Raw genomic sequence first — 21013 nt, forward strand, 5'->3', positions numbered from 1 at the left:
GCGACAGTGGCTCAGTGGTTAGAGGGCAGCTGTGGCTACAATAGTAGCTTACCATCACCAAGTGTGGAAAGGAATGAATAATGACTATAGTGTAGCGCTTTGAGAGGCTTTGACAAGCCTGTAAAGTGCATTAGAAGTGTAAGGCATTATTATAGTTTATGAATGCTGCTATCACATGCATTTTGTCCCATTAAATCATATTTCAGATTAATCACAGATTTTGTTTTTGAATTCCTACACTGTTGTGCTTTTTTAAGGTGGCAAATAAACATCTACGTTCAGGAGACAAATGCGTTACATTTCTTGTCCAGTCCAGTTCCAGTCCTGTGTCCTACAAATCAAACATCTTCTCCTCTTTGGCACTGTCTGCTCCTCCTCTTCGCTCAGACTTGGAACAGCTCAGTTGTGGTTGAGTACTATTTCAGGTTGAGTCCTTCTTACTCCTACTCTTACTCTAGGCCTGGTTTAGTCCTGGTCCAATGCTGGGTTAAAAGGCTTGGTCCTGGCTTAGTCCTGCCTCAGTCCTGGTTTAGTCTTAGTATACTGTTAAACACTACGTTATGTACCTATACTATCATTTACCTCTCTGTGTGTGCTGGCTGGTAGCACAGGTATTGTTTCATCCACCGTCGCCAACAGTGTCCTCAGAGCCAAACCCACTTCCTATAAAACACAAAGATATTAAAACATGTTGACTGCATCTGTTGTGAAGGATACAACATTATCAACATGCGAAAGGTTATGGCTGATCGATATAGCCTCACAAATGTAACATAAAATTGTGCTTTACCTTGACCATGGGTACGTACTCCTCTGGGGCTGCCGGCTGGATCCTGTTGGACATTTCAATCACAGCTTTTACCAAACCGGTCACGTTCTCGTACACTTTATCATTGGAGCGGTCCAGGTTGGCTGTAGGAGGCGGGCTGATCTCCTGAGGTTGTAACTAGAATATAAATGTATTTATTTTATTTTAGATTTTGTTTGTGAACAAAATGTATCATTTAATGAAGCACTACTTAAAGAATGTTTTTAAAGACACGACTGTAGTTAAATTAACACAACACTAGAGGTCAGACTCTCTCTAAGGACAATATAATCCTAACCCACATGGCTAAGTCTATACCATTAGTATTTTCCTACTTTGTTAAAATGTTAGTGAACACAGAAAAATCTAATCTAAGTACCATCCCACGTGCTGATCTTTTAGGAGGCGCATTACAATTGTTATTAAATGATTAAAAACAGTATTATTTAAATTTGTCTTTGTCAGCTAAAATATGACATTGACAAAAACTATACAAAAAAAGAATAATTTTCCAACAAAATGAGCACTTATTAAAATAGAGCCCTGCTTGAAACAGCACGCTGGATGTTTTGGTACATTACAACGTCTTCTTTTCTTTACCAAAGAAAGTAAAAGCATAAACTTTTCATAGTCAACTTTGTTCATGTGAAATGCACTTTGAAATTGTGTGAAATGCACAGTTCTCATTGGTAAAGAAAATTGTAATAAGTTACAATGTATGTAGTTATGCTGTCTACTAACAACAGGCAACATAACAACAGCCACACACAGACATGTGCTTACCCTCCACGGCTTTAGGTTGGAGGAAAGGGGAGATGGAAGAGGAGGTGGGAATAGTTTTTAAAGAAGGTGGAAGCAAAAATGTATGCAAAAAGAATAGAGGGGTGTTAATGTTTTGGGCATGGGGGGCAGGAAGTGCAGGGAAGAGAAGAGGAACAGCACATTAGGCCAAAGCAAACACCGTAACATGCAGCATCAGCACAGTGCAAAATGAACAAAAAAACATGCTTCCACTCAGTGTCACTTAATACATTCTTGTGCATAGTAAGGTTGTCAAAAGTACAGAAAATCAGATGCTAATCAATACTAAAACTAATAGTAGCTCAAACTACCGGTAGTCATTTAAGCAATCATAAGGTAGAAATGAACATTTCCTGACAAGCTTTACAATGATCTTGAGCTGCATTAGACCACATAGTGTACAGCCTGGATTGCACAGATATGAGGCCACTAGGGTTGTTAAAAGTATTGAAAAATCAGATACTAATCAATACTAAACTCAACTCAATATTGAAAAGATACTACATTTAAGAACTATTGATGTGGAAAAAAATGCCATAAACATGATCAAATTTGACCTTTCTTGAACAGTTTTAGAGTAATATTGAACTTTTTCAACAACACCATTATAGTTACCACATGATAACTTAAAGAAATCCTTATTTTGTGCTAAAAACATTACATTCTGTTGTCCAAGTGTGTTTTTTTTTTTCTTCATCAGTGTGGCATTGAAATAGGTATTGAGTATTGAGCCTTTTGAAATGTCAGTATTGTGACAACACTAAAGCATAGATTTAAACATAAATAATCTTTATATAAGCACACACCTTCACTCCTTCGTTGTAACTCTCCACAGGCGCCAGGCTGCTCAGGTTGGTCAGGTGACCTGGAGCTCCAGGACGGGGTGGCTTTTTGGGAGGAGCTACAGGTTCTGAAAATGCCAAGTCAATATATCTAATCAGAATCAAATTCTATGCATCTTTATTAAAAACATGTACTGTGTAACTTTTCTAGTGTGGTGTCCAAAATCTATTCATTTCCATGGACACGCTATTGCTTAGACCGGAATATTCCACAGTACGACTTTCAAAATATCTTGTTTAGTCAAATTATATTTCTAAAAAAAATACAGTGCTTACTGAAAGTGCTTACTCCACAGATCTAACCTGGTATCACCTGCTTCTCTCCATGAAGATAAATAAGTATAATGCTGTACTGTGGGACATTCCATAAATATTCACCTCCACGCCTTGTGATGTTGTGACTACATAAGAAAATCTCCACAGCTGTATGTTTATAAAACTGACTCACATAAACTGTCCACAGACACATCATCTGTAAATGCATGTGTCGAGGAGCAGCCCTTTCAGAAATAAGTCTATTTACTTATATTAACATAAAACATAACATCAAGCTTTTGGCAACACAAAAATAATCCCACCAGTGGAACCAAAACTGTAATATTATTCAACATTCATATCTAAAACAAGATGAAGTTGTCGTCTTACCAGGTGCCCCGATGGGTTGATAGATATGTTGACTTCCGCCCTGTGCAGAGACAAACAAGAGATAAATGAATGAAAAACATGTACTCGAGTGGTTACTGCAGTATCATACAGAAAGCTGTCTAAATGCAGCCTTGGGTTAAATATACATGTTCACAGTATAATAACACCCGCACTGTTCTGAGTTTGAATTTCCCATGAGCCTTTGTGGTCATGTGGTTGGCCCATAGGCAGTATCCTCCCTGGCACAAATACTTTCACTGCTTCACCCAACCAGAACACTTCCTCTGTCTCACTATCAGACATTTTGAAAAAAAGCTGTTGTTAAAAGTGCACTATGTAACTTTTTTGTTGGAAGGTCCACCATCTTCTTGTCTCCATGGAGATGTTATTGCTTTGACAAGGCCAAGTTACAGGTCTGATCTTTGGAGTTGGAATACACGTTTTTCAAGGTATTTTGAGCAACTAAAACACCTGTAATTGATTAAATGCTAAAAATATAGATATGTTTAATGTCGTACTGTGGAACATTGCAGGCAAAGCAATAACGTCTCTTTGGAGTCTAGCAGGCGATGGACCCCTCCACAAGAAAAGATACATAGTACACCTTTAAGATTTAAACTGTCATTCATGTCCATGTCCATATCTATGTCTTCCATGAAACATACATGTTAAAATCAAAATGAACAAAACAAAAAAATAGACTGTCATAGAATAATAAAACAAATAAAACAGTTTTGTTAGAGACATGTACCTTAAATTTATTTTACGATAATGAATGGTCCAACATTGTAGGTGTGAGGTCTTTTTGTGCCTACTATAGTTGGTTGCTAGTGAGATGAGTAACAATAAACTGTAGCAGCGTTTTTCAAAACATAGATAATTACTACTGCAAAAATGTATCCTGCTACTACAAAGTCTGTGTTATTGTAAAGTTGTAATGAAAACGCATTCCTCTCACAGCATGACATACCGGAGCTTGTAAGATGCCGTCTTCCCTGTCAATGCTTCCTCTGCTGTTTCTGGATTCTGTCTTCTGCTAAAAACAAAAACAAAAAAGACAAAGCATTTTAGAAAGAAGTCTCCAATGCATTAACTTTATAAGAAGCAGCACACTAAAAAGGTCTAAAAGAAAGTCTAAAAAGTTGTATCAAAAAAGTAAAGTAAATTCCTTTAAAATGGCAGGAATACAAAAATCTTCAGTTTCAATCCAGGTACCGTTTGGGTGAAGCATGCCTTGAAGAGATGCATCCTGGGAAAACATATGCAGATGACAGGAAATGGAAAGGAGCTACTGGAGGCCATCGAAATAAGGGCGGAGAAAATTAGAGGAGGTTATGAGAGTGAGATTGAAGAAGACATTATGATAGAGGGAGAGGAATCGCCTAGACTGAGCAACAGAGAGTGCAGAAAGAAATGCTAAGAAAAGTTGAGTCAGGAAAGAGAGAAAAGGCATGGCATGAAGTTTTCCAAAGAAGCCACAGTGCAAAACACATGCAGCCGTCTCTTGGTCTTGGTCTGTCTCTCTCCCACTCTTTCCATCGCATCTCTCCGCTCCTCTCTCCTCCCTCTGTCCTCCCTTTGCCAATCCCACTTCCTCTCTTCTAGACTCTGTTTTCACCACCAGACTATGCTGCTTTTCCTTCATCGTGAGCGTCAAATTCAGCTGTAAAAATCCAAATCGGTGCGTAAAGTGCTCAGAGCTAGCTTGAGGCTACATGTAAATCCCTGTGTGGAGGATAGTATCAAGTGTCCAGGAATGTGGCTGATTTTCCTTTGATGGAAGGAGTGATTATTTGCACTAGAGGGAAAGTTGGCTTTTATATAAGAGGTCAGGCATGGCCACAGACGCACAAGAAACGTATGCGGCCAGTAAAGAGCAGGTTTTGTATGGAGTCTGCCCAGTATATTTAAACCTGCTATAAAAGGTACACTATGCAACTTTTCTGGAGGGGTTTTACCACCAGCTTGTGTTGAGATGTTACCGACTTGCCTGAAATGTTCCCCGGTATGGCATTTAACTAATCTACCTTTCATTTGCCAGTTATATGTGTTTTTATTACTCAGACATTGCTGAAAAACATGCATTCTTACTATGACCGGGCTCATGTCTTCACAGATCTGACCTATAACTGGGGTTCCTGGTGAACATTCCAAAAAGCGATAACATCTCCATGGAGATAAGAAGGCGGCAGCCAAAAAAGCCGAAAAGTTGCATAGTGCACCTTTAAAATATTACAATTATGAATTATAAAATGTTACCAAAGTATACATCACATGTTTGCAATCCCTTAGAAATGTGCTTAAATGTGCAAAAACAATAGCTGTATTCAACTGCCATAAACTGTCAAGAAGATTTACAAATTCTGAGTAATACAAAATATAAAACAGGCAGCAACTGTCCTTGTTTAACATTAGGCATGAGTGTTTGAATAGGCCCAAATAATTCACTATAATAAATGAGTTTGTCCTGATCTGTCCTCCTTTAGCTTCTGCACACCTGGATGAAAATAAGAACCATGCACATCAAGGCAAAGACCAAAACAGGCTGTGGAGCAGATAAGAAAAACAGTCTTGTTTGGTAGTTCTGTCTTATTTTAGGAATGTTTTAGGTCCACTGAGGTAAAGTACGTTGGTGGAAAACATGACAAATCAATTTTAGAGGGCTGCTTTGATACTGTTGTGCTCCGGAGGGTAGGGTAAGTTATTATTGGACAGGGAGGTAAGAAACAAGTTGATTTTTTAAATTATATATGGTATATTTGTTGAAATTAAACTCACCATGAAGCTCTCCTCCTGCTCGAGCCATCGCTGGTCGTCCTCCATTTGCTGCTGTTGCATCATTAGTCTCTCCTCCATGAGCGCCTGTCCCACACATCCATTGTCCTGTCAGCAAAATAAACACAAATCGGGTCAGTTTGTGTCACTTTATGTTTGCATACACTATTAACAGGGACATTTATAAAAGCATTTTGTAATAATAGTAGAAAGTTTATTATCTGTCAAATAATTTAGGGTTTAAGTACATAATCAAAATAACATTATAATATAGCTTGATCTAAAGTGTGCGAGTTTTCAATTCAATTCACTTATATAGCACATTTAAAACAGCTGCTTCACATAAAAAGTCGACAAAAAATAAATATACAGATAATACAATACAAATAACAATAAAACACCTAAAACACATAAGACACACTAATACTTTATTTAGGGAATGAAAAATTATAATAATGTTGTGAAGCAAGAATCACTTTTTCTTCCACAGAAGAACCGTATCTTCAATCACACAAACATTACTATTATTATTATTATTATTATTATTATTATTATTATTATTATTATTACAAGACGTGTAGAGTGACTAACAATGATCAGGTTGTGGATTATTTTATATTTTCTGTTTGAATATTTCTTATAAAACTTTGCTAATTTATAGAGATCTTTACAAACACACATTTTGGCCTATTTAACTGTAGTAATCGCAGCTGAAGTACCTCGATATTGTTGCTCCAAAGTGCTGTGTGTTCAGGTCTGTGCTGGTTCCAGGTTTCAGACTGGGGGAAGCTGCCTCCTCCGAGACCAGGCGCCTAAAGATGAACAACATCAGTATTTCTTATCTGTGACATGACCTGGCATTCCTGTATGTATTTGTATGCTGAGAAAACAAATGTCACTATTGAAATTGCAACTATAACAGTTTATGTCATTGCATTGTTTAGTATTATTCATCACAACTTAAATAGTATGATTCTGAAATTGGACAGCCTAAATCTAAAGTGCGTTTTGTGCTCATGTTTCTATGATTGAAAAAGTTATCCGCTGGTTGGAGCTTTCTACTTGTAGAGCAGGTCATAAGAGCATATTTTGTGCAACAGACTCCTACTTTCTGATCATTATGTAAATTTTAAGATAGCAGATGCATCTTTTCTCTGTGTGAAAAATTGGTGAAATGGTGTCAATAATGATTAAAATAACACTTTTCTGCTTTCAATTCTACCTTACAAAAGTCACCTACTTGTTTCAATCTCATAAATCAGAATCATTTGCTCTGAAGTTTAACATTTATATTCTTAATTTCTTTGCAGCCTTGAATGACAGAACATTGAGTGGGTTAAAATACAGGCTCTGAAAATATATAGATGTTATTGTAAGTTCCGATAGGATCAGGCCCTTATAAGGTTAACAGGAGAGCGTGGCCGTGCGAGTGGCTTTAAGCGCTACAGGAAATGCCGTCTGTCTGCCTGGTTTATGAGGAGAGAGAATAACTGTGGTGGAAGAAGTCATTTTCTTATGCTTCAAAAAACTCTCTCTGCAGTGGCACATTAACACACAGATTTGGGTCATTGCAACTTTATTGGGGTGAGCAGAAATGTAGGGTTTTGAATTGCTTCATGAATTGGATTTTGATGGTCATTTTGCACAGTAATATACTAAAGTAAAAAAGTGGTATGAATAAATACTGCATCTGGGAACAAGACTGCATACAGCCAGTTACAATGATTTAAACAGCCACTGAGCAAGACCACCAAACATTTACTAATAAAAATAAGCTATGTAGATGCATATAGCTTTTAACAGGATTTATATTGTTTATATTGTATATGAGAATAACATTGATATGGTCTGTGTTACAAAATATTACACAATTACATGTACAAGTACTTAATAAGGCTGAATCATTCTTAATAATCTGTTTGTTCATTATAAAAGTATTTCTATTAGATGCAGTTATTATAGAGTATTATAAACCCATCATTTGGGCATAACTAGTTGTTTTTCAATAAGATGCATTCTTACTTGGAAGTGGTTGTGCTGAGGGCTGGAGAAATAGCCTTCGCTGGATCTAGGACTGGGGTATCCGGGCCTGCTGGGCTAAAATGACAGAGACAGCACTGGGTTAAAGCTCAGATTACACTTATATATTAAAAGTTTGACAGATCTAGTTTTACTTTGGGTGGGGCTTCGTCAGGACCTCCCGAGTCCCATGACACTGTGACCTGCCGCCTCTGCTCCATGCGCATTCGCTCCTCCTGCTGCAGCTTCTCCTCTTCTAAGATAGTGCTGCATAAACACACAATTTATGACTGAAATATTCCCATCTAAGTATATATCTGTCTTTACGATGTATATAAAAATGCTATATGAGCAATTATGTTGAAAACTGCCATAACATCTATAAATAACATGCGCATGTACAATCAAACTAATAGCTCAAGTGATACAAGCTTTAAAAATCTGTTGGGGAATAAACCCGTCTATATACCTGAAAATTTGATTAAAGGCTTCAATGAAAGATATCTTGAAGTTTCATAGCTGTCCCATGTAACACATGTAAATTGCTTTTTCTGAGATTACCATAATATTTTCTCAAAAATAAATGTTGACACTGATTTAAAGGACCCTGTGCCTGAGTTTAATTTGTTTGTGTCTTGTTAAATATAATCTATTCATTTTACATAGCATTTCCAGGGTCCCTTTATTCATCCAATCTGAGACAATGTCACAAAGAATCATGGAAAACCAACTGCCTGACACTATCCCAGACATTTGATTCTCTGTCGTGGTGCATTACAGCGCAGAAAAGACTGTGTGACTGGAGCTAAAACTTCAACCTAAAACATGTTCCTGATTCAGGGTTTGAAATCAGGTACAGCCCCTAAATATAAACCTGTATTACCTGAGTTGTGTTTTAAGTTCAGTGAATCGTGGTCGTTTGCTGGGGTCATACGACCAGCATTTGGTCATCAGACTGTACAGAGTGGGCGGGCACTGAGGGGGCATAGCCAATCGCTCGCCGTTCTCAATCCTGCCAATCACATCGTTGTTCTTCACACCCTGGAAAGGCTTGATGCCGTACATCAAGATCTCCCACATACACACACCTATAGACAAAACAAAATAGTAAATTGAAAGTATAATAAAATAATTGTTAAAGCCATAGTATGTAATTTTTTTGTCCTCAAAAAAGGCAAAAAAAATAAAAATAATAATAATCCATAGTGACTGGGCATTGTTTTAACTTTCTATTTCCATGGAATCATGTAGATAACATTCCACATCCAGAGAGTTACATCACTTTCACTGTCACTTTAAACCGGCACTTACCAAACATCCAGACGTCACTGGCAGAGGTAAATCTTCTGAAGTTTATTGATTCAGGAGCCATCCACTTTATAGGGAGTTTGCCTTTTGAAGCTAAATAAACAAATTAAATCATTAGAAAATAACAAAATATTTAAATTATAGGCTATTGTGTAAAATAAACTATGAAACATTAAATTAAGATGAATATCACTGCTTGATTTCCACAGTTAGGGTTTAGTAGCCAATGAAAAGGATTTGAGAGAGAGGCCTGCTCCAACAAACTGTATTTTATAATGTTGTCAACAGAGGGCAGTAGAGTACCAAGGATTTCTGTCTTTTTTTTGGTTTTGTTTTTTTGAAGAATTTGTAGAAGTTTAATGTTGAATTGATACCTTTGTAATAAGAACTATCCTCCATGTATCTCGACAAACCAAAGTCTCCAAGCATTACACAGTCAATGGAAGACACCAGCACATTACGAGCTGCAATGTCCCTGAGGATCAACGAAAGATAATGGAACACTTTAGACTTTTTCGAAAACAAAATCATACAAAAGAGCATTAAAATAGTTTGTAAGTCATAGGTACCTGTGCACAAAGCGTTTGCTCTCCAGATAGGCCAACGCTGTGCTGAGCTGATAGGCAAATAGAATGAGAGTGGCCAAGTCCAGGCTGTACTTCCTCACCTGAAGGAATGATCGCAACTACAAGGACAGAAAGAACACAGTGAGTTTATGAAACATTTTATTTTGGCAATAAGACAAAACCATCTGCATGTCATAATGGTAAAACATTGTCAAAAAATTCTGTAGTTTTGACGTTTAGTTTGAAGTTTTAAAAAATGTATGCCCATCTATATCACAACAAGTACAACTACATGGTGATTTTAAAGAGACTAAACTACCTTCATATCAAAATAAGTTTAAAATTGGCAGTATCATGACAACACAATTTCAGACAATATTTTAACCAGGGTCTGCTATTACATATGGTACACAGTTCATGACTTCCCAGTTGTGTAAACCATCTTGATTTATCATAATTTGCTATTTAGAATGTTATTATGAACTCAACCATAGAAAATGCATTGTGGTTTTTTTTGCTCATGGCGTCACACTTTCGAGTGCAGGCTCTGCTGTTTAAACACAGCAAAATAGCTTATAGTGGTTCTCAAACCAACGCCACCTCAGAAAATATTTAGCCTTCCAAGTAACACCAGAACTAAACCAGGTCTAAAACAGGACTATATAAGAGATAGTATAACAATTGTGTAGTTGTATTTTAGACCTGGTCTAGCTATAGTTTAGATCTAGAATAAAGGACTAACCAAAAGGAGGACGGAAATGTGTATTAAATTGACTCTACATAAAGCAAATATATTAATAATGGCCTATACTTGCTATGCTTTTGCACTCTAAAAGGATATTTAGTTAGCACCAAAAATGTAATGTGAAAATCAATTGCAGGCCCCAGGTACTAATGCAACTGTACCTCTCCCAAAGTGCACAGCTCCATGATAATCCAGACCGGGTTTTCTGTGATCACTCCGATGAGTTTCACGATGTGTGGGTGGTCGAACTGCCTCATGGTCACTGCCAGAACAAACATATTTATCACCCTAGAGTAACATTACGTCAGAGGCAAAAAACACAAGGAGACTGTTTAACTTACACGCTTCTTGGAGGAACTTCTCCCGAACACTGTCCGAAGTGCAGTTTTTACAGGTTTTGATGGCGACAGGTAACGATGGTTTGTCCTGAAACACACAAATGATGATGATAATAAAACCATTAGAACTATTTATAAAAGCACTGAGGTTTAAAAAAGTATTCCAACGAACAAACAACCTTGCCAAAAACATATATTTTGTTTCTTTGTTAATTTTTTGACAGGTAGATGTCATTAAACATGGGTCAAGAGTAGGGAGAGACATTCAAAGACCCAGGAGCCAAACTCACAATTTTAGACCAGCACAGGACCTAGTCAGAGTGTATATCTAATAGTTGATTTAAATTATGCAAAATTGATTTTCCAGAGCTTTTAATCATGCTATATTTGTTTCCCCGTCTCATTTACCCTCTTTAAGTTGTATTTGGAGTGAATCGTGCATGTCTGAGTAATCTTTAATCACTTATTTTCAAGATGCCATATCGCTGATCAACTCGTTTGCACCACCATACACCCAATGTTCTGTACTTACTTCGTTCTGAAATTTTATTGTCTTAATCAGTGATATGGATAGAGCTCGACAGTGTCAAGTTTTGGTACATTTTGATACAAATGAAAAAGAAATCTACGACTTGATAGCGTGATCTGCAGATATCTATAGGAGATGTCAACAGCTACACGGCTCTATGTTGTGATGACATTTAGGGCGGCGTCAGCTTCCATTGGGGACTCCAGTTTTCTAACATAGAAGTCAGTAGATTTGCTTCTTTTATTAAGCCGTTTTAGACGAATATAGCAATTTCAGATGTACAAATTATGACATAATGATCCACTGGTGTCATAGATTATAACTATATAGTAGACACAAGCATAATATTTCTTCTTTAACTTTGTCTGTTTAATATTATCCCTTTGTCTATGTTTTTTTTTTTTTTTTTAGTACCACTTACTGGAGGGCTGTAGACTCCTTGATGCACGTCTCCAAATTGTCCCTCCCCGATGCAGCGTCCCAGCTCTATCCTTTCCCTCTGGATCTCATAGTCCCGTGCTGACAGGAACAACGAAAAACATATTACAACTCGTTCATTAAGAGCATGCTACATATTACTTGTAATAATGTCTTTCCTCAACACAAATATAGAGTATAGACCAAACGTTTCAACTTGGCCCGTAATGGAAATCAATATGCAAGAAATATTTTAGATTTCAAATGTCACAGAATATGGCCAAATACACAAGTACTACATAACATAGAATAAGATCTAATTATTATATTGTTATTATTACATATTGTAAGTTATAATCTATAGTATTCTTCAAAAGTCCCAATCTATAGTATTCTTCAAAACCCAATAACAAAATAAAAAATACCATGCCCAGAATACTATATAAAATATTTACATATACATATAAATACAATGAAGCCCAAACATATGAGCCATTTTAACACTAATCCAGACATAAAAGTGACATGTTTTGAAATGAAGTATAGATTAACTGGCTTTATTTATAACTAATTTTAAGCTTCAACTTTTTCATTTGTTTTGGAAATTGGATGTATTTTACACATAGATTAATTAATCACTCAATGTCTGGAAAGTAGCAAATGAGTACAAGGCATTACGGTGAGACACAGGCTGACACAGGCAGGAAGTTTACCTTCGACAACTCCATTGCTGACTGTGTAGGCAATGGGAAAAAGAGGAAGAGGAGGTTGAAAAGAGAGGAAGAAGAAGCAACTGTAGGAAATATCTCAGACACATTAAAGACACGAGGCATTTTGAGTGTGTAACCATATGTGTGTTAATGCATAAACCATAACTGAGTATTACCTATAGACTTTAGATTACATAGTTGAAGCAGACAAAATGTGACGAGCAAGAGGGTAAATATTTCAGGAGAAGAGTAGAAAAGAACAGAGTCCAGTTTCATAGTTGGCCACACAATCAAACGGCCCAAAAACATCCAAATTTACATTGTGGTTCAGCGGGACAAAGCCACCATTACTTACTTACAGGCTTTGACCAAACTTTGAAGACAAAATTATGAAATCAAGCTAGAGAAAATGAATGGTTTGGGTAACGAGTTTGACAGATGTAGTGCTTTTGAATGTGACCATCAAAAATGTTGCTTTAAGTCTATCCAATTGGCCTGGCATTGATTAGTTGTTCCTAAACGCAATGGAGTTTCACACAACAAATTCAATATTTTTATAACTTACTTGAGGGCATGGTGTATGTATCCTCTTCATCAACTATCTCTGCATAGTCGTCTGTTTCTGCAACAAAATATCAAGTTTACATTCAAAATAACTTTATAACTGTAGAAAAAACAAAACAATACAAGACTACTGCAAGGCACACTGTTCAAACAAAGCTACATTGATGTTTACATTGATGTACAAATGTGCTTTTCCTAAGCTAACTAAGTCCACACTAGTGTAGCTTCTTGGTTTTTCCCCAGTTTTGTAGCACAAATTTGGCTCGGTGTGTCAGCTGTGCTTGTGTTGTGAATATCTGAGAGAGCAGCCAGACTGGAGCAGTGTGGAAGAAGTCCAGAACAGAAGGAAAAACGTTTAACAAGTGAGGGCAAGAAACTATAGATTCTTGAGATTATTGAGTTATTGAAACAAAATCCAGTAATCAAAAGACAATAGACTCGTTATGCCAGTTCAAGGCCTGGATACATGTAGGGCCTTGTATTAGGGTGTCAATGGAAAGAAAAAAAAAATTTTGTTTATCTGTTGATGTTACAAACTAGAGCGGCACAATATATCACAATCAAACTGAAATCCCAGTTTGAGTTGGTGCAGTTTTTGAATCGTAAAGACAGCAATTATTTAGATATTAAAATGTCCTCTGCAAACATGAGACCTGTACAAACTGGTGAATGGAGTTCTTGTATTAGTTTGTCAGTTCATATTTAGTTTTCTCTTAACAGTACATTGCAAACAACACAAAAATATATATATATATCAAATCCCTATCATGCTACGTGGATTTTCCAAAATTGTGTAGCTGAAAAAAACGTGCCGCAAATATTTGGAAAATGCCAGCTTGTTTATAAAATACACTTGTAGTAGACAATATTATATGCCCAGGCTCTTGCCAATACAAAGCTCTAATTGGAGAAATTATGAAAGAAGCAGATGGCAGCGTTTTGGATTTAATCTGTGCATAAACAGACACTTAGGTGGAAGAGGTCTGTCCAGATGTGAACATTTAAATAGAGTGTTGCAAAATCAGCTGTTGGAGAAGAGACCTGAACATCTGTCTTCTTGAACACATCCCAAAAAAACAGTTTCACGTGGGATTTATTGGGCTCTGTGGAACGCATGGCCAAATTGATCAGGATATCTAAAGCTGCTGAAGTCGGCAACACATTTTCTCACAAGAAGCTCCAGCGTCTGCCGTCATGTGAACAGAGACACTTGGTGCTTATTATAGCAATAAGTGTGGATTATAGTGGTTAGTGTTGAGCAGATTGAGAAGTAATTGTACGGTAAATGATGATGAAAAACAGGACACTATTGCATTGGAAACAGGTAGAAAGGTTGTTCATTTTGTGTTCTTGCAGAGCTAACCTAGTCAATACAATCTTATCTAGGGAATACATTTTTTCTACAAAGTATCCCAATTGAGTTACAACTGGATTTTTGTTTCATAAATCAAGATTCAGTTGGCTTTCAAAACACATCCAAGAAGCATTATTAATTAAGAAAAGACTGGAAAACTAATACAAGAAACACACGTATTTCAGTTCTATTTGTTGAAGTTTAAACAGGGTTAACCAACTTATGGAAGCTAAATAACTGAAGCCTTTGTGACCATTCAAAATAGCTGTACTGGTTTGAATGTGATTAATCTTGCAGCCTTAATCTTGTATATATGCCAACGCTATATAGGTAAAATGTTTTCACTGTGCAGAAATCTCAATTTATATGACTGGGACTGACACAAACCATAGACTCCCTTTGTAACTGATTTGGACAAACAGTATAATCATACAATAATGTGAGTGGTCTGTCTTTTCTGCGTTTAGCCAAGAAATCACATGTGTGTGTTGTGATCTAGTTAGCCCGTTATAGCCAGGAATGCACCGCTTTCAAATTCAGAAAACCTCTCGCGGGTTCACTCCAAGCTACAAGTGTGCATACAATACATGTGTGCTTAAAAGAAAACACACTGGAAGAATAAAGTAAAATGCATTTTATGGTATAGGGCACTTACAAACCTGATATACAAGGACTTGACTTGGCCTGGGAAAGTATGGCTTTGTCAAATGTAAACCAGGTCTAATAGACAGAGACTATACCAAGACCAAACCAGATCTATAAATGATCCAAACTAGAACTGAACCAAGACAAAACATGCTATAAACTCAATCTAAACTAGCTACTACTCTACCAAAGCATTCAAAAATAACAAGTGACTACAAGATGCTTCTACGCAGCAGTACCTGAACCATCATTTGAGAATCATAGATATACAAATGACCAGAGTGTAGAGCTTTGACTGTTAGTAGCACATGTAAAACTACAACATTTTAGTAAGTAGCTAGAACCAGGAGGAGCCGTCTTGTCCAAACATCCACCCACACACCAAAACACAAGCTTAAGATGGAGAAAAAGACAAGCATGCATAAATAACAGAGCATTGATAAAGAATAGTGAAACTTTACCATCCCCACTGAGATCTTCTGCAGCAGAGTCCAGCAGAGCATGCAGGAGGCAGAGGGGAGAGAGAGGGAGGAAGAGATAGTGAAAGAAGCAGAGGAGAGAGAGAAGGAGAGAGAGAAGGAAGCAACATGGGCGAGAGAAAGAGAGAAAGAAGTGGTTAGAGCATGAAGCGGTTTGGGTAAAAATATTGCAGAGCCAAACACTCAGCAAGCAGTTAGTTAAGTAATTTAAAATAGATCCGTTACAAGGACTGTACGAAAGCTTAGTTAATAAACAAAAAAAAGCAATTGACAGGAGAGGGAGATTACAAAACCCATAAACCACATAAGTAAATAGTCAATAAATTTGGTTGTCAAAAATGCGTAACTAAATAGGGCTATATTCCACACAGTTAGACCAGTGGAGAACCATGCACATAACGTTGTAGGCAATATTAAGGATGAATAGAAGAAAATATAGTCTTTTTTGGGCATCACAAAACTAGGTGGGACAGAGACACACTCTTGCAGTTTTAGCTGGTTCTACAAAACTATATAGTGATTAAGTAAGTACAGGAATAAAGATGGTAGCCTACAAAGCATGTAAAGAGTTGTTCATTTGTTGTAATCCTTGTATTATTACTCCACAAACTGATACTATCTAACTGAGGTAACGGACCAAAGTAAAAGAAAGCTAAATATAAGTTTTTCAAACAAATTAGTATGGAACAGCGCCTATACCTTGCAGCCATGAATTCAAACAAAATTACTGAAAGGAATTAAAAGTCCTACATTATACAAAATGCACTCTTGTGAGCTTTAAGTCTTATTATAATACTGTTACCTCCTCAAAACACACCTGGAGTTGTGTTTTGTTTCATTCACATATGTTTGACTAAGCCTTTATTATTAGTCTGTCTGCAGCTACTAAATACAAAACACAACTCCAGGTATGTTTGGGATGAGGAAACATTATAACAGATCAGAAAATAGTGTAATATGGGCCGTTTAAAAAATTGTGTATCTACTCAATGACTAAAACTTGACAACTTCTCAACTTCTCATAATAAAGATGTACATACTAAGACAAGTTATTATTGTGTCTACAGAAAGCACGAGAGAGGGTGAGCCATTGTCTTGAATATAGTGATTCAAGTCGGAATGAGAACTACATTGAGAGACTGTGGGGCTTCCCTAAAAAGTGTCCTGAATATTTCTGCTTTCTTCCTTTTTCCTATATTATTAAACACAGCTCCACTGGATATTTGTGCCTCCAAACTCCATTTAAGATCACAACAGTCTGGACAAGGCAGAGTCCCAACGCAACCGCAAGCCAAATGGTTTCAGTCATTTTGAGTCTAAATGATACATACGTCCAAAATAATATGAAAATACTAGGGATTGTCTTTTTTAAGGTTCCTCATATTCCAGTTGAATTCTTTTTGTTTTTATGTATTAAAAAGGTTGAAAGGTTTGAAAAGAACTTTACTACTAACATAATTTGGTGGGCCTAGCTATGGAATTTAAAATCTTTATATCAGTATCGATCACAGCAGCAAGACAAGAAATTCATTTCAGACCATCCCTACAGCCGAGTTTTGGCCTTTGTTGTATCCACATTTCAGTCTTCAGTCGCTGAGTCTTCTTATTTAATCCCACAAAGTGTTTGGTAATTTCATGTTAGCCGTTTGCTGCATGTCACATATGGGACAAAAATGTCTGGAACGCTTTGTAAAGGTTTCATAACAACATCACAGCTGTCCAACAGATCCAGTATTGTTTTCTGTGAGCTACTGACAAGCACAGTGAAATAAATGACTCCCATAATGCAATGCAGCACATCCGACTGCATACGGTAGTGACCAAAGCATCATAATCAACATACTGCATTTAAGTGCGTTGCAAATATTTTGAATTACACAAACAGCCAACATTTTTTGCTGGTTGTTTAGTCTATCAAATTAATGTTCTAATAATATCTTTAGGGTTAATTGCAGCCAAACCAACCAGTTAGGTTTAAGTTGACACACAGAACCTTCAAGTAGCAGAGAGCATTATTTAAAGGAGCACTATGTAACCTTTCTGCTGGTCTGCTTGTCATATATGCCTGGAAAGTTGCTCAATATGGTATAAATATTTTAACTGATTAAAAAATACAATGAAAAACTGTAGGCAGGCTTGCCTTTCCACAGATCTGACCTGTAACTTGGCCTGGTGGTGTCACCTGCTTGTCTTCATGGAGATAAATATGTTTAATGCTATACTGTGGAAACAAAATATTAATATCTCCATGAGACAAGAAGAGTTCGGACCCTCCACCTGAAAACTTACACAGTGCACTTTTAAATTCAGCTTTGTTGTGATGTGGCAGATGAATCTTATTTTACTTGCTGATCTTAATAGAGCTGTACAATACGGAGTTAAAGTTTTTATATATAGTACTTGAAATGGGACTTAAAACCAGGGATGATAGAGGAGGAAAGGCCTATCTGTGGGTAACAAAGCATTTAAGTTTTACAATTTATCAAAATGCAACCACACCTTTTGAATAATTTTGCTACCAGAAAAAAATATATCTATAACTAAATCTACACGTGAAAACTAAAAGCACAAAAATCTAACTTCGTTGTTGAGTGACATTATAATGATTTGAGGAAACTGACATATTGAATCGTCAAACTTATATTACCTCAGGCTTGCTAATATTAGTACATGTTTAGCCCACATATACATCTCTGTGCACTTTATACAAAGAAATCCAAAGAGTATTTCATATTTTCATTGATGTGAGGCATTTTGTATTTTCCATCCTTGTTTTGAAATGTTTTGAATCTGCCACATCACAACTCCATGCACATGCTCCTCCGCTGAAACCCTGACGATACCATTGGGAGGAGAGTCTGAACAGAAGACAAAGGGGAGGAGGAAACGCCGTGCCCTGGTTGGCTTAGGAGGCGGTGATGTCACAAAATCTTCAACCAATCAGACGACAGAGAGAGAGAAGAGGGTGAATGGATGGACACATGAGGTAAGGAAGTAAACAACAATAGCAGCTGGGACAATGAAAGGAAACACATGTCGGGGTGGAAAGACAGGCAAGCAGATTTTGTGGCCTGAAAAAAACTACTAAACAAAAGATACAGTTTGAAACGTAACTTACCTGAAACTGAAATTGCTCTCACTCCACTTCTGACTGCTTCTAACTTTTTCTCATTATTGGACAACCTATAATTCAAACAACTAGTAAAAAACTAGTCATTCAAAAAGCTTTAAAAACATGCACTTTTCAATGGATAACAAAACAAAAGTCGATAATGGAAAAATTTGGTTATTTGTCCCTCTAGTGTTGCCGTAGTCTCTGTTTGTGTCAGCGCTCCTCCACTGTTTCTTTACATTCACAGTGGACAGAGCGAGAGAGAGAAAACACACTAGTACAGGGAGGAGGAGGAGGAGACTAGCAGTGTTTAAACCAACCCAAAGTGGAAAATATTTGGCTCCTAAACTTATCTCCTTATTTGACCACAAGCAGAGGCGGTGTGAGGCATTTAGGTTGAAAAGAAGGCAGTAGTAATGCTAGGATACTTCATTTAAATACAATATGAGAACGAAAAAAGAAGTTTGGATCTTAATGTTTGGAAGTTTTAAATGTACTAAGTGGGCGTATTTCAAAAATAAGTACTATGCAGAGATTATGAGGTGTACTTACTTAGGAATAGATGGTAGAGCTCTCTCTCCCTCTAGAGGACAAAAAGATAAACACATTGTAAATCAAAGCAGTGCAAAGTACTTATGGAGGTTACCTGAACGTAATAAAAATAAAACTGAAACATACTGCAGAGTCATTATTTTCAAACAGTGTAAAATACCAAAGAATAAAATTTCTTCCTGGGCACACCCCCACTTGACCAACAGTTTAAATCCAAATATATCATCTAATAAGAACAATATAAACATATAATTATGAAATATAAAGTCATAAGTTATTATTAAGGCAAGTACCCTTTCATTTTACATTCTAGTTTTACCTCAACAAATGTCAAAATATTGTCATTGGTCTGACTTAAATGGCCCATATCACATTATTTTTTTAATTTTATTTTTCCTCGTGACAAACACACCTGGAGTTGTGTTTTGTTTCATTCACACATGTTTAACATCACAGACCCTGCATATTCAGACCCTGAGTTCTTCTCTCAAACTGAAAACACTCTGTTCCACGTGGCAATACAGGAAGTGCTCCACAGTGTTTTTAAACTCCATAAATGATTTCAGCCCTTGAATTTTCTAATGTCGTAGTTACAAGTATTGTTTTAGCCTCGATGAAACTGCTTCACTCCTCAGTGCACCAGCTGATACTAGAGACTTTATGTCGACAATCTCAAATGAACAAAAGTTTAAACAAAAATATTAAACTAAAAGCATCAACTTAAGGTTATTTTTAGTGAATTTTCTTTCTTCTTTAGTGGAAATTGAGGCAAAAAAAAGCCGTTTACTTGAAAACTACCACTTCATGACATCACAAGTTGGAATAGAGTATTTTGAGCTTTGGAGATGTAGACAGACTAATAAAGCAGGATTACTGAAACAATTGTGAATGAAACAAAACACAACTCCAGGTATGTTTTTGATGAGGTAATAAAATGCTAAATGCTCACAAGAGTCAATTTTATGTAATATAGGACCTTAAAATTTGTGTGTTTTTTAAATATTATCCAGACATCTTACCTTTCTGGACGCGGACAATAAAGGAATGCGTTTCCATGGATACGAGCCGGCAGTAACCATCGATCAAATCCGCCAGGTTTTCGGCCGTGGTCAATGAGGCTGTGGTCACCGTCAGAGGCTGCAGACATCCACAAAATACAAAGATTAGTCTGTAAAAGAATGACTCTCAAACCCTAACCCAAAAACAGAGGGAATGATGCTCTAGTATGTGTGTTCAAAAGTGAGACCAAAGCTTTAATGAATTGTAGCGGCTGGCAAAGAGGTGACGAAAACTCACACTAATATGAGGAATCCATGTATGTTTACCAACTGACTGTAAGACGGAAAAGTGATAGGAGCTAAGGTATTAATGCCATGAATTTAAATTTTAAAACACAATGACAATGAATGAAGAATATACAACGATGAATAATAAGTATGAATTGGGTCATTTGCTCTGTGTTTACGATGTGAATGTGGTGAAAAGGTACATGCCGCCTAGTGCTGTGCTAATAATGAGATTTTAATCCAGATCGAGATTCAGAAATTCCTTATCATCAATTTTCATCGAGAGATCTTCAGCCTATCCTCTGTCAGTATAAACATGGCTTGGAGTTTAGACTTGGAGGAAGAAATGTCAGTATTTTATGTGCAGTGACTTAAAGTTTGGATAGTTTATCATTAAGGACTTTATATTTGTTATAATAAGACAAAATCAAATCAAATCAAAAATTGGAATTGATCAATATGATGAAAAAATGGTGATACATTTTTTCTCTTATAGCACTATCAACACTGCACTAGAT

At 36.6% G+C, this 21013-nt stretch overlaps 1 protein-coding gene across 3 annotated transcripts in view; it reads right to left on the reverse strand.

Moving 5' to 3' along the window:
- Positions 1 to 21013, reverse strand: part of ptk2aa (protein tyrosine kinase 2aa) — a 37241-nt gene that overhangs the window by 1084 nt on the left and 15144 nt on the right. The window contains exons 11-31 of one of the 3 annotated variants that reach the window (XM_055225413.1): positions 20229 to 20346; positions 19210 to 19240; positions 18664 to 18728; positions 13069 to 13125; positions 12507 to 12527; positions 11798 to 11895; positions 10851 to 10935; positions 10671 to 10771; positions 9768 to 9883; positions 9573 to 9673; positions 9202 to 9291; positions 8774 to 8978; positions 8046 to 8157; positions 7894 to 7968; positions 6591 to 6683; positions 5875 to 5979; positions 4067 to 4129; positions 3097 to 3136; positions 2416 to 2519; positions 791 to 946; positions 583 to 663 (exon numbers count right to left, since the gene is read on the reverse strand). In XM_055225413.1, the coding sequence (XP_055081388.1) occupies positions 583 to 663; positions 791 to 946; positions 2416 to 2519; positions 3097 to 3136; positions 4067 to 4129; positions 5875 to 5979; positions 6591 to 6683; positions 7894 to 7968; positions 8046 to 8157; positions 8774 to 8978; positions 9202 to 9291; positions 9573 to 9673; positions 9768 to 9883; positions 10671 to 10771; positions 10851 to 10935; positions 11798 to 11895; positions 12507 to 12527; positions 13069 to 13125; positions 18664 to 18728; positions 19210 to 19240; positions 20229 to 20346 (1917 nt within the window). Of the gene's footprint in view, positions 1 to 582; positions 664 to 790; positions 947 to 2415; positions 2520 to 3096; positions 3137 to 4066; positions 4133 to 5874; positions 5980 to 6590; positions 6684 to 7893; positions 7969 to 8045; positions 8158 to 8773; positions 8979 to 9201; positions 9292 to 9572; positions 9674 to 9767; positions 9884 to 10670; positions 10772 to 10850; positions 10936 to 11797; positions 11896 to 12506; positions 12528 to 13068; positions 13126 to 18663; positions 18729 to 19209; positions 19241 to 20228; positions 20347 to 21013 lie in introns of all 3 variants that reach the window. The other 2 variants (XM_033975420.2, XM_033975425.2) reach the window with 2 other exon arrangements.

The sequence above is a fragment of the Periophthalmus magnuspinnatus genome, chromosome 11 (assembly GCF_009829125.3).
Source record: "Periophthalmus magnuspinnatus isolate fPerMag1 chromosome 11, fPerMag1.2.pri, whole genome shotgun sequence".
NCBI lineage: Eukaryota > Metazoa > Chordata > Actinopteri > Gobiiformes > Gobiidae > Periophthalmus > Periophthalmus magnuspinnatus.